The 15,058-nt window shown below is 40.3% G+C and overlaps 1 protein-coding gene across 3 annotated transcripts in view; it reads left to right on the forward strand.

Annotated features, from left to right (window-relative positions):
- The window catches only part of PIGN (phosphatidylinositol glycan anchor biosynthesis class N), a 478,983-nt gene that overhangs the window by 341,974 nt on the left and 121,951 nt on the right, over positions 1-15,058 (forward strand). For 2 of the 3 annotated variants that reach the window (XM_075314844.1, XM_075314845.1), the window contains exon 19: positions 8,833-8,944. The exons of the other annotated variant lie outside the window; for it this stretch is intronic. In XM_075314844.1, coding sequence (XP_075170959.1) covers positions 8,833-8,944 — 112 coding nt within the window. The remainder of the gene's footprint in view (positions 1-8,832; positions 8,945-15,058) is intronic. 3 annotated transcript variants of the gene reach the window in all.

Here is a 15,058-nt window from a genome sequence, read left to right on the forward strand (position 1 = left end):
AAACATTTGATTTTATCAAAATTACAGCAAACCGCTCAGTAATTGACATATCACTGGAATCAGGATCTCTGTCTCTACATTATTCTGCTCTTAGATGGGGGAGCAAAAACCTGCTGACAGATTCACTTTAAAGGGAACCAGTCAGGTCCCCAGTGCACCCAGAACCATGACCAGTTCTGGGTGCATAAGTGGAATCCCTGCCTACACGTCCCAGCATTTACTAGCACACATAAACAGATATTTAGAAAAAGTATTTTGTAGAGATTGTTTATGAGATGCTAATTAGGCCTGTGATTAGTCGCAGGGACATTAGTTTTCTAGCCAGTCGGCCCATTTAGCTTGTGGGTATGCTAACATGCTTTACAATTCCCAGCATCATAGCAACATGATACAAAGTCGCGCATGTTCGCAGCTTTGTACCCATTAGCATTGAGCTCCTTTGACGCCATGTGTAGGCGTCTTGGCTTCAAAGACTCTCACTGCCCATAGTCGGAAGTCATCTGCTCTTCTGGTCATGTGCACTACTCCTCTCTGAAGCCAGGACACATACACTCGGCTCTTGACTAGTGCGCATGACCGGAAGTGCAGGTGACTTCCGATTATGGGCAGTGAGCCTCTTTGAAGCCAAGATGCATACACCCGGAGTCAAAGAAGTTAAATGTTAAATGGGTACAAAGCTGTGTGGCTTTGTGTCACGTTGCTATGATGCTGCCTGTTGTAAAACATGTTAGCACTCCCACAGGGGCGTGCTAACATGCTAAGGGGGCCAACTAGCTAGGAAGCGAATGCCCCTGCGACTAGTCACTGCCCTCATTAGCATATTATAAACTATCTTTATGAATACTTTTTCTAAAGATGTCTTTATGTACACCTGTAAAGGCTGGGACAGTTAGGCAGGGATTCTGGATATGTGCACAGAACGGCTCGTGGTTCTTGGTGCACAGGGGACCTGACAGGTTCCCTTTAATGGAAGGAACGGTTATTAGAAAATGCTTAATGTTCCTTTCTATACAGTCACTTCTTAATGTTATTATTTACTGAAATTAATGAAATAATTTCTCTAGATTTTTCCATGCTCTAAATCTCCTAGCTTCATACTCAAAAAAAAAAAAAAAAAAAATCAAAGGCAAATCAATATTAGCACTGTGTAAGTGACGGGTTTGATTCAGAAACACGGCAGAAACCTTGCCGCTAACAAATTGAAAGGAAAGAACGGGGGCAGAGTGCTTTCCCAGCAAGTAGATTAAAAGCATAACCATATAAAATAGGTTTATTGTGATAACTGAAGTGGCCCTTTTATTTCATGCTATAGATATACCCGTTTATTTTATAACAAGTGAATATAGTACAAATGTTTGCCCTGTAGCAAACAATCAAGCATGTGCTGCGCAAAGCTGGTTTTACAACTCTCTTAATCTGTATATAAAGGAAATTTGTAGTAGAGGATTTAGAGGCCATCACCGCCGAATGCTGAATAACACAAAGCGGTAACATTTTTCTGCTATAGTTGCGTCATCACAAAAGAACTCATTATTAAAGATCATTACAGATTATTTTAATATAATTATTGGGAAATTGCTGAGAATGCATTTCATAATGAAGGGTAAAGTAAGGAAAAGCCATGTCCCCAAAATCATGCCATTTTTGCCTCCATCTTCAACTTCAGTTTTTCAGAACCGTAGTACTATAAGCATGTGACGCAGTACTGTGTTACAGAATTTTGCTTGAAATTCAATGGCATTCTTTAAATTAACATTGTGTTACTAATTAGCATGTTAATATGTTGATTTTTGTTCTGTACAGGCAACGTATCCCACACAGAATATGTTGAGATTGTCCTAATTTGTAATGGAGGCATATATTTAATCGCTGAGGATTCCAGCCAGTTTCACCTCAAACAGGCCTCCCATTACCCATAGTGAAGTTGCTCTTTTAGTTATCGCTGAACAGCACTTGTTAACCCTAGAACGCATAACTGGGGCCTCGAAGGCCTGCTAGGTCATTTGTTTTCTATGGTAGATTGAATTGCTTGCGCGTTCTAGGGTTAAAGGGGTTGTCCACTACTTTTACATTGATACCATGTCCTTAGGATAGGTCATCAATGTCTGATCGGACAGGGTCCGACACCCAGCACCCCGGCCAATCAGCTGTTCTCGATGGTGGCGGCAGCAGGCAGTCAGCAGTGCTCAGGTCTGAAGTTGCCCCATCAACTGATCCGCATCCTATTGATTTGAATGGGAGGCGAAAGTGCAGTATCCGGCTACGGCTGCTATCAGTTGATGAGGCAGCTCCAGAACTAAGTTCTTCCAGCGGCATGTTACCGGCACAGAAAACTGCTGATTGGCGGGGTGCGGGGTGTCAGACCCAGGCCAATCAGACATTAATGACCTATCCTAAGGTAAACTATCAATGTTAAAGTTGTGGCCAACCTCTTTAAGGATTTTGAGGATTTATTTGAAGGTACTGTGTCACCCCTTTCTGCGTATTCTGACAGTCTGGCTCATCATCTGTTAGGGCTTTTAGTACCTGAATTTTTTAATGGTCCCTTTTGCTGTATTGAGGCACAGATAACTTCATATTCCAGCGATAGGTGGCAGCGCTGTGTTGTAGGCTCTTGCTGAATGCCAAAATTACAATTGATAAATCCACAGGGTTTTTTTTTTTTAATTTATTACCAGTAGATCCTGTTGCTTCAAATAAGGAATAAGTTTGCCAACTAGACTGTGAACAATGGGAGACCCTTTTGGGTAATGTTCATTGAAATCTTCTATGTTAACACGTCTGCTTTGTTCACCAGAAAGGACAATGTCAAAAATGGAATAACACCATCCTTCACATAAAGTGTACATAAAAAAAAATCATGACGTAATAAAAAAGTAACATGAAGCGCACCATTGTTATTCTGGTGACATTCTCTACTTGTTTTATGTGTCATACAATTACCATCCCATGTGATAAATTGAATTTGACTCTAAGATGGCAGAACTCAATATGGCTAAAGAGGTCTCCCCATTTGTCTAAAACTGGATCACAGTCTGCAAACTGTTTTTTTTATAGATGTTTCCTTACTTTTGAGACACCGTGTATACTTTAATTATTTTCCCAATCTTAAGTACAAAACATATGAAGAAACAATGTGTTTTCACTTATAGACTACAATACATTGTTATAAACTATTGCATTCAGATAGATGTCATTGCCTGTACCAAAAGAAAAGGGTCTCGGCCCTGGGGGAAAACCAGTTCTTGATGTTCTACTATATGGAGGGGATGAAAATAAATGAGAAGGGGAAAATATTTTTTTTTTCTCCTCCTTTATTAGATGCCACACTTTACTTATAAGCAAGGTTCTTAACCTTTAACCAACATATGATGTATTATTACATATTGTCAGGTACTCATCTTTGATGCAGGCACAGGAGCTGAGCCTGCTTCATTCCCATCACATGATAATTCTATTACACAGCAAACATCTGCTTTTAACACTAGTGAGTTAACCTGTGCACACATTAAGTATTTGATGAGTTTTTTACCCCCAGTTTTTTACATAGCGTTTATCTGGTTCATTGCGATCGCCCTAGAGCTGTGGCAATCTGGGAAGTATAAGGGGTTAATGAGTTCCCTGGCTGTGAGAGCCATGGCTCAGCTGTTGAGAAAGCTGAGTTTCCAGTGGCCATCATGCTGGGCACAGCTCCTGTGCCTCCACGATTACCAGGACATAGTGGTACATCCAGGGTCGGGAAGTCTCTTACAAATAGAATGTGCCGCTACATGCCAGATCGTGAAGGTTTTAAAGAGCACCTGTCAGGTAATTTATGTGTTCTAACCTAGTAGCATGACCGGAACCGCAGGAGTATTCTGAGCATGCGCAGTGCGCGTCTGAAGACGAGAAGCAAGCACCCGGATAACAAAGCTGCGGGAACGGTAAGTGCACACGCGTGGGATCTCAAGGAGCGATGGAACGTCGCTCATGTAAATCCTTGGTATCACGCCCACAGCGGCGCGATACCACGGAAAACATGCAGACACCCGCAGGGCGATGCAACGCCCATGGGGCTAGAGCCTCTGCTCATTTACAAAGAGTACACGTAAGTAATAGAACATATTTTTATACATGCACATTCCACAATATTATTACACAGGGATGGGCAGGAAGGGGTTACTAGGCTACACATCACCCTGCTTCTAGGTTAGAGCATATAAATTACCTGACAGGTTCCCTTTAAAGAGAATCTGTCAGCAGGTTTTTGATATGTTATCTGAAGGCAGGATGAAGTAGGGGCTGAGACACTTGTTTTAAAGACGTGTTACTTTATAAGGCTGTATTCAGTTCACAGGTGCCAATGTGAATCCTTGTCCAACCGCACTGATTAGCACCATTCTGTAAATATTCAATGTAGACAGAAAACTGCTAATCAGGGATGAGGCTAGTGTCAGCTTTTTGATCTCTACTACAATGAAAAACTCTGATTGTATCACAACTGCTGCACCCACTAAACTAAGTGATACATCATTGGAATCAGGATCTCTTTCCCTACATTACCCATCTCCCAGATGAGGTAGCAACCACCTGGTGATAGATTCCCTTTTAGATAGACATAGACCAAGTTATACTAAAGTTCTGCTGCAAAAAACATGGAGTTGTATAAAGTTCAATAAAAGTATCTAAAGATGCATCTAGCTTGGCATTATGCATTTGGAAAAAAGAGGTGTCTCTAAGCAGGGAGTCATGAGAAAATATTAGCGTATTCTTGTAGTCATCCTCACAGCCTGCAGTGGTCCTCTGACTTCTGAACGGAGCAGCCATCAGACGCAGACAACCGGTCGTGGTCTGTGAATACCCTGGAAGTTGACTATGCCTCAGGTTTTTTGTATTTTTTAAGTACATACATAATTTCTTTTTTAAATCAGACAACTCCTTTAACACTTTCTGTCATGATTTACTGTTACCGCCTTTACATTGGTATATAGGATTTATGCCTATAAGAAACCTTGGTACATCTGTATGTCACTGGTTAATGTGTGAGCATTGGTCAGCAGTGCCGCTTCTCTGCTCTTAACAGACGGATGGTTCAAATGTTTTATCTCATTTTCATTATGGAACAGATGGAAATATATATATATATATATATATATATATATATAAAATATATTTTATTCACAATAGCTGTCTCCATCTTTCATTATAAGAAGCAATGAACCATATACCGAAGGTCAGCAAATTCTTCAGAGCATGCATTCCCACTTGAAATATTGCACATCTTCCCTCTTAACCCATGTGCTTACCACTAAGGACAAAAAAATAAGCTATAACAAATTGGAGATTACTTTGTCATCCTTTGTAGGACCCTGCTTAGCTTGTTAATAATATGGAGCTTTGGTTCCAGTTGTCAGAACAAATGTCATGTGCTCTAATATTAGCTTGATAATCCTTTAGGACAATGCGAGGCTAGAACAAATAGTATCTGAAAAGTTCACTTAGAGAAGAAAATAGACCTGGCCTCTATATTTATACAATATGAAATATGTTCTTGAGCCCATATGCTTATTTTTAGTAGGAAAATGTATTTATGGTTTTATTAAGTGTATGAATACATAGCTGTAATACTCTGGAGCAGCTGCGGGCTTATGTCTAATATCCTGGGCTGCCTCCTGGCATGGTTCTTAGAGAGCAGCTGGAACACACATATCGTATGGGTACAAATTCTGGTCCACAAGAAGTCTAATAACCTAATATGCCTGCGAAATGTATATCAGAGAAAATTTGCCCAGAGCTGGGTCTAAAATAAGTCCAAAATTTTTTTTAAATTTATTTATTTATTTTTTAAAAAGCTCGGATTATGCTTTTCAGCTTTTATTAGTGCCTCCTGCATTTTCTTTAGCACGTATTGCATTTTTTTTTTATGTAGGTGTACTACTTTTAAGACTTTCATTGACCTTGAAGAAAAAACTTGCATCTACTAATATATGATATGTAAATCTGTATATTCTAGCAAAGATCTGGTCTTCACATTTGCTCTTAATAAAAATGAGACTTATGTAGAATATAAGTTACAAATAAAAACAATAAAAAAAAGGATAGATAACATTAAAAGACAAGAGAAATAGGAACTCAATACTGTAGGGTTAAAGGGAATCTGTCACCAGAGTTTTGCTACCTCACCTTAGAGCAGCATAATGTAGGGAAAGAGAGCCTAATTCCAACGATGTATCACTTAGATAGTAGGGTGCAGGCGTTCTGACAAAATCAGAATTTTTAGATTTAGTCATGTAGTAGAGCTGAAAAAACTGACCCCGCCCACACCAGGCTCTCAGTAGAGATTGTACATTGACATTGATAAGAGTCCTGCTGCTTAAACAAACATAGCGAATAAACATCAGTTTGGACTGTGACAAGATAGGCATCCCTAAATTGCTTGCAACATGCTGTCTTCAGCTTACATATCAAAAACCTGCTGACAAATTTCCTTTATAGGTCTGGCATGCTCTTGCCCATTGCACACTGCCATGATGCTTTTTGGGCATGCTCAAAGCTAAATAATTATGTAAGGGCTAAGGCTAAATAATTCTGCCCATTAGAAAGAAACAGATTTCTATAAACAGTTTCTCAGATTTCAAGCTTCATTTTTATGCCCAAGAGATCAACAAACTGTTCTCATTCTGATAATAAAGTCTGTCTTGTGTTTTAGATATAGATTAGAAATCTGTGTACTAAGTCATTGATTTTCAAAACCTTCTGCACAGTTGAAGAAAGAAATGTGCAATGCTGTATAATATATTCTATTAACACAATTATTAATTTAAGGGAACCTGACATGTTAAAGATTCCTTTTCTCCTGTAGATATGGGATTAATCTGTAAGTTAAGAGCGTTCTAAAGCTACACTATCAACCTGACTACTTAAAGGAAATGAGCTTTAGTCCTACCAGCAGCCTCTGACTTTCAGTCATAGAGGCTCAGCTTCTGTCACCGTTCAGTGAGCAGCGTCTCTGTCCAGCTCCCAGCAATGAATGACAACCGTGCCTGCACAGCTGAGCCGGTTGTCAGTTATTGCTGGTACGTGGTTACAGCCATCGCTCACGATATACGTAGCAGTGACTGAAGCCCTGCCTCTATCACTGAAATCCTTAGGCTGCCAGGAGGAATAAAGTTCATTTCCATCTGGTAGCCAGGCTGTCAGGGTGTTCGTCACACAGTTTTACAACACTGTTAACCTATGACGGGGTGTAAAGGGGAAGCTTTTCTCCCTACGGGGACCGACACACCATTCCAGCATGCCAGTGAGGAGACTTCAAGCCGCAATGCTCCTCTGGGAAATACACAAATTGTCTCTTCAGAGAGGAAGAAGACGAACTCTAGTGCCACCTATTGGAAGCAGCAATACTAAAGTCAAAAGTGACCCTTTAACGAGTCTTGGCATAAATCCTAAATTATATGACAAGACTCATTAAGGGGTCTTTTTTGACTTTTAGGATTGCTGCCTCCAATAGGTGGCGCCAGAGTTCATCTCCTTCCTCCCTGAAGAGACAATTTGAAAACTGTTAACCTGCAGATTAACACCATATTTTCAGGTTAATAGCAATTGGGGACATGACTGTTTCCCTTTGAGCTAAGTAACTCATGGACTATGACGGCTACAATGATTATGTTCTTTGTCACATACTGTACATGTTTTTGCATGTAGAAATTCATAATTTTAAGCAGCGGCTTTAAAAGTCACCAAACAAAAACCTGTCACAATCTCAGCAAATGTAAAGCTTTTGAGGTTATATGTTGTTAATCAACGGTTGCCTGTCCAAACCAAGGTGCAGAAGCACTAAGTTTATGTATAAATATGCACAGAGTGGATCCATTGACTTTTTATTGAGCCCGTACACTGCTCTGTGCACACTCATGCATAAGCTTAATTGCTTCTGTCCTTGGATCTGAGCTTTTATTGGGGATGTCAGTTCCCGATAAGCAGTGCTTAAAAGGAGCTTGAGAAATTTTCTTTAAAGGGATTCTGTTGCCACGTGTTTGCCATATGATCTAAGAGTAGTATGGTGTAAGTGCAGAGACTCTGATTCTAGCGATGTGTCACTTACTCGTCTGCATGCTGTCATTTTAATAAAAATATCTCCACAGATATAGCAGTTCTCTGAATGCTGAGCTCTGTATAATCCCACCCACACCACTGATTGACAGCTTTCTGTATGTTTTGTTTCTTTACATTGACCCGAAATCTGTTGCTCATTTGTGGGGGCGAGGTTACATAAAACAGGAGGACTGCATGACAAAAGACAACTAGTCCTCTCGTGATAATGTAATGCTGATCCTACATCATATTACATACAAAAACCTGATGACGGATTCGCTTTTAAATGAAATTATTTAAAAGTTTAGTTTCATTTTAGTTTTTCTCATTTATTATAATAAAGAGGTTTTATCATTGGGACACTTTTAAATGCATATATCATCTTCTTCATATGACCTAATCAGAATAAATTTTAGTGATTTCTACTGCACCGACCCAAGCTCCTGTTAGCGGTCACCACAGAGAGTAATTGCTGTCTATTAAATGTTCAGATTATGTGATAGTAATCCACTGCTCATGCTTACTTGCTTGTAATAGGACATCTAGGTTTGAATGAAATGCCTGAAATGTATGAACATATTTACATCCCAGAATATATCGGCTTTGTGCTCTAGAAGTAATAACTGACAGCTGGCAATAAACAGCTTTTGCAATGTTCATGAAATGTGCCTTCAATGCTCTACTAGCCTGATGTGAAAAGATTACATGGTTGCATTGCTGAATGTGATGATTAATATGCTGCTTGTCTTGTTTATACAGCACCTGCGCCGGACTGCTAGCACTTCTCATTTCCCTGGCATCTCTTTGGTGGGTTAGGAAGAAGAGAGAAGGAGCTGCTGAAAGGAGAGATTTCAGATTACACATATGTCAGGTCAGCATAACTAAAAAACACATAAGTCGCCATATTACAGAACCCCGGGAGACTGGATTTTTATGTTCTTATTTTATATTGAGACTTCTATCAATACTTCTACAGAGAAAAGGTGGCTTTGTTACTTGTACAAGTCGGTTAAGAGTGCTCACCTCTGTTCTTAACTGCTCTGGAAATATATTGCCTAAGATTGGCTGAAATGAGCAAGAGGACTGTTTTGTTTCACACTGTTTGATACATGATATCCATTTTAAGAGTATGTTCATAAGTAGAGATGGGTGAACCCGCAAATATTTCGGTTTGGTGTGTCTGGTCGGACTTAGGGCGGCTTTGCACGTTGCAACATCGCACGTGCGATGTCGGTGGGGTCAAATCGAAAGTGACGCACATCCGGCGTCACTTTCGACATCGTGTGTAAATCCTAGATGATACGATTAACGAGCGCAAAAGCGTCGTTATCGTATCATCGTTGCAGGCTCCGAATTTTTAAGAATTACGCTGCCGCGACAGGTACGATGCTGTTCCTCGTTCCTGCGGCAGCACACATCGCTGTGTATGAAGCCGCAGGAGCTAGGAACATCTCCATACCCGCCACCGGCGGCTATACGGAAGAAAGGAGGTGGACTGGATGTTTACATCCTGCTCATCTCCGCCCCTCGGCCGCTATTGGCCACCTGCCGTGTGACGTCGCTATGACGCCGCATGACCCGCCCCCTTAGGAAGGAGCCGGGTCGTCGGCCAGAGCGACGGTCGCAGGGCAGGTGAGTGCATGTGAAGCTAGCGTAGCGATAATTTTCGCTACGCCAGCTATCACAAGATATCGTACCTGCGATGGGGGCGGGGACTATCGCGTGCGACATCGCAGCATCGGCTTGCGATGTCGCAACATGCAAAGCCCGCCTTAAAATAAATAAAGTTATAAAAAAGTCCAGTTCAGGATCGACTTGAGCTTATACCCTGAACCCCATATAAGAATATGGGAACCCGAACTTAAATGTTCTAAAATGGTGTTAGTAAGGGCTAGGGGGCTGCAAAAGTAAGCAAAATGGGGATTAAAGGACATTATACTTACCGAGTCTTCGCGCAGCTGTCACACTGCTTCCGGTTACCCTCATTAAATCTCATGAATATTCATTGCTTCCACTGTCCACCCTCTTTGACAGTGTCTATGATTGGTTGCAGTCAGATTGCCGGTGTCTGTGTTTGGTTGCTCTCACAGTAGCTGTTTGGGTTCCAGAAGTGTAGTGTAAAAATAAATAATTGGAAAAAATGACGTAGTGTCCCACATATTTTGATACCCAGAGCAGATAAAGCAGACAGCTGGTGTCTGCACCCTCAGCTGTGTGCGTTATGTTGCTGTGTATCTAAATTAGAAGAACCCCATGTGGCTTTTTTTAATTATTTACACAAATATTTTAATAAAAACATAGTACAGTACCCCAATTTTGTTACCCAGACAAAATAAAAGAAGGCAACTGAGGGCTGGTATTCTAAGACTGGGAAGGCCCATAGTTATTGGGCCCTTCCCAGACTAGAAATAGCAGCCAACAGCCACCAAAGAATTAGCGCATCTGTTTGTCTTGGCTTTTTACTCGACTCTTCCTATTCCCTGGTGCTTTATTTAGTAAATAAAAAGTCATTAGCTATTGTTTGTCAGACTGTTCAGTGCCTCGTTCTGTATGTTAATTTGTGGAATGCATCAGCATCCTGCAGTGTACTAGTCTTCATTTGAAGGATAATTATGCAGTCTAATTGACTCAGGGAACAAACTGGGTGTTGCTGGATGGGATAGTTGGACTTGGATGCCCCAAAGTCACAAAAATTCTAATCCCTGGCGGGCCAGCAGAAGGGTGAGACTGAGATTTACAGAAGATAGCGGTGACGCAGGCTCGTGGAAATCATGTTATCACGTCGACAGGGGCGTTATAACCTCGATAAAAGGGCCAACTAGTCAGGGGAACTAATGCCCCTGTGACTAGACACAGGTCTAATCAGCATAGGGAATGCGAGGTTTAGTTTTAGTTTCTTTAAACAGTCATATTAGTGAATAGTGTTATAGCGTTATACAGAGCTGGTTAGGGATGGAATTTGGGAATACAACCATAAGTACTGCTGGGTTGGAGGGTATAGGGTCCTAACAGGTTCCCTATAACTTGCAGATCAACCCTATATCTTCAGTTTAGTAGTGTTTTTTTACATGACAGAATCCGGCATTCCAAATTTCTCACTGCAGATCCTTCTGTTCTCCTAGAGCTAAGCGCCAGAGATGTCTGACAGCAGTTCTCTCATAGAAAACACAGGAGTGCTCAGCAAAGTGAGTGCTCCTGTGTTTGCGAGAGTTGGGTGAGATATCTTCCATCTCGTGTGTTTGGGGGTGGCTTTAACAGAAATAGGGATGAGTGGGCAGAATGTGATATTAAAGTATGTTATAACAATGGGGTACTTGAGAGGGGGCAAAAGCATTCAGCAGGTGGTGGCACAAGGCCCCACGACTTCAGTGCCTCCACTGGTCTTCCTGTGTACCTGGTTGCTATGATGATATCCTGTATACCCCACATGACTGCTGCAGCCTATCACCGACCTCATCAATCTGTGGTACCAGACTATGGTGCTGGAGGACTGGGTGAATAAATCTGTAAGTACAGCTTTTTCTTTTACTTTTACCCCCATCCCTGGCTATAGGCTCTGTTTTTTTTACATTTCTGAAAATGAGAAAGAGAAAATTTATGGGGATAGAGAAAGGTTTCAACATTTGCAACATTTGGTTATTGGGATTTATTTATATGTTATATGTGATCTTTTGAGGGGAATTATGAATAAAGTATAGTCAAGGTTACATTAAATATAAAAACAAAATCTGCAAAGTTGTTAAAAAGGGATCAATCATCCATTTGGAAGAATTTTCTTCAGGGAAAGGCTAAACATACAAGTTTAGAAGAGTAATTGGAAGGGCGTAGGAAAGTGGGTCATTGGTAGTCCCACAGTATGAAGGCTACGCGCTACTTTTTCCATCCAAACTGTTCGGCAGACTCATCCCGCTGCTTCTGATTCATGTTATGTTGCTGCTTCTTTGAAATTTACTGTACGGAGGAATTGGGAGTCTGATAATTTCTAATGAACTGTAATTGATCAGGGAATACCCGAGGTTTGCGTTAATCACTTTCTCATAACAAAGACTTATCAGATCATAACTGACCTTTTAGTATTTGTTGAGACTGACATTTTGATCGTTGCCTCAGGAATTAAAGGAATTTTCTATTAAGAAAATATTCTCGGCATCTGCAAATGAAAACTAATGTCTTTACTTTCGCCATCTATTTAGGGTTAATCACCTCGGCAAAATGATGCCGCATCATGTAATGGTGTCAGAGATTTGCCTTTGAGAAATACAGCGGCTAAGTTTATTAATTGCTTTTAAACTTCTGCAGCTGTTGCAAAGGTTCCCATGAAATCAAATACGAAATAGATTTGCTTCTCTAAAACCCTCTATGGACCTGACCTGAAAATTCTACTTTTAGCGTATGAAGTTCAGTTTCTATCCACAGGCAGTATCTTGTGCTTAATTCATGCTGTGGATGTACAAAGCCGATCCCTACGATTGAGCAAAGTCATGTTGTGTAGCCATAGTTATATATTGCATGGTGCCAGAGGTTGCAATAACTATTGTTCAAGGGCTATTTTACCCATCTAAAAAAACGTCTTATGCGTATAACTATACATTATATAGTCCTCCAGAATGGTCGCCAATGAGTTCTAGAATTTTCAAATGACAACAAGACTTTCCAGTCTTGTTTCCATTTGTGACTTACTATGTGTATTGTAGCGGACATACAGCACACTATTCACATCTGTAGAAGAGCGTGATGCTGCCTGCCACAGAAGAATGGAGTTGCGTGGCGGTATGCACTGGTGTGTTTGGTGAGGGAGAGGGAGGAGGCAGCTTATGGAGACATTATAGATGAGATTACACTGTAGGGGGCAGGATGACCTATAAATATATTTATTCTGTGTGTGGGACTACTACAGAGGTGATTTTATAGCGAGATGGGGGCCTAAAATTATACTGTGGGGGGGGAAGGGGTTACAGATAATCTTATACAGTGAGGTAGGGGCTATGAATATAATAGTACACTGGGAGAAGGGGATCTTATGATGGTTGATAATATCCTATAGAGGGGTCTATGGTTGTTATTATAGTTGGGGTCTATAAATGGTATTTTACTGTGGGGGCCTATGGATCTAATTTTGCTATGAGGAGGCTGTGAATTTGGAGATTATGTAGTAAATTGGAGAAATGGCTGTGAATAGAATTAAACTGTGGGGCCTACAAATGTTGTTATTCTTTGGAAATGCCAACAGTATATCACAAAAGTGAGTACACCCCTCATATTTTTTTTAAATATTTTATTATATAATTTCATGGGATAACACTGAAGTTATGACATTTTGACACAATATAAAGTAGTCAGTGTACAGCTTGTATAACAGTGTACATTTGGTGCCCTCTAAATAACTCAACACACTGCCATTAATATCTTAACCAATAGCAACAAAGTGAGTACACCCCTAAGAGAAATAGTTGCTCCGTAGCCCAGTGGATCCACATCCCCATCCCTGCATTAATAGTCACTGTCTTCACGGCCGTTGCATGGGGCCTTTTAGATGTTTGTTATTGTATTGTGGAGGATCTAGAGATGTTATTTTCATTTGACTGTTGAATGGTCTTATATATGTATTTGTAATTATAGTGTTCTGGTCCCACAGATGTGATTATGTTATTATTCTGTGGGTGGGGCCTAATGCATGTGTTTTTTATTTTTTATTTTTTTTTTACTGTTGAGAGGGCCTGTAGATGTATTTGTTATTGTAGTGTGTGGCCTAGATATACAATTATGTTGTACTGTCATGACACTGCATTGTTGCTTTTTTGCTCCTAAAAATCCAAATTAAAATGTTTATTTGGTTAGTATTTTGTAAATCCACCTTTTGGCTTTCAACACTACCGGAATCTTTCTGACCATGTTCCCGATCAGATTCAAGCATGTCTCAAACAAAATCTGATCCCAGGTCTCTTCTTTTTGATAATCAGTTTCATTTTTATGAAATGGTTTTTTTTTACACCAGAAATTAACACACATACATCCAAACGATAAACAATATACCTGCGGTTTGTACATACTACATATCTTGTTAGAAGAGATTATTTTAGTAGATTTAATATTAATATTAATGCCTCCTATATTCTATACTAAACTCACTCACTCAAACTGTTTAGTAACTAATTGTTACCAAACAATAATGATCTAGATCAGGTAGAATCGACCAGGAGATGTTGGGAAAAGGCGACAAATAAATATTGATAACTAACCATCCACTTATGAGGAGCATGGATTGATCAATTACACAATCTTGAAGTAATGTGGGGGAGGGAAATCCCAGAGTATCCAACTACATTTTCCAAGTCTTATAAAATTTAGTGTTTCTTTTCAGAGTACTGGTCAACTCATTTGGGTGTGTTAACAGGTTTTTCTTCAACTCTACCCACAAGTGTTCGATTGGGTTAAGGTCTGGGGACTGTGGGGGTCAATCCATCACCGCTACTTAATTGTCATTGAACCATTACTTTGCCAATCTCGATGTATGCTTTGGGTTGTTATTGGACTAGAAGTGTATGAAGTAACTCATCTTATAGGATACTCACATTAGCTCAGTATTGAGACCTCCATCGGTCCTGGTCAAGTATCCAATGTAGTCAGCTGTGAAACAACTCTGTATCATCAGGCTTCCTCTACCTAACTTGACAGTTACTTCAGTTTCTGAATCCGTTAGACCCTTTCCCTTGTTTCTTCCAGACCCATTTGCACCCATGAGAGTTCAAACTATTAAGTAGAGGAGAAGGAAAAACCGGACACAGCTTCCAGCCGGCAATTAGTGCAAATCTTCACCTGTCTCAATCCACGAGACTGGCGTTCACTAGTATGGATCTGCCATATGGGGTGCACCTCACAGAGTAAACTGGTAAACAATATAGCAAAAAAGAGAACAGAGGGCACTCACCATAATCAGGCAGAAAATTTGTATTAAACTTTTAACGTGAGACAGGCATAACAGGAC

This window comes from Anomaloglossus baeobatrachus, chromosome 6, assembly GCF_048569485.1.
Source record: "Anomaloglossus baeobatrachus isolate aAnoBae1 chromosome 6, aAnoBae1.hap1, whole genome shotgun sequence".
In the NCBI taxonomy this organism is placed as follows: domain Eukaryota; kingdom Metazoa; phylum Chordata; class Amphibia; order Anura; family Aromobatidae; genus Anomaloglossus; species Anomaloglossus baeobatrachus.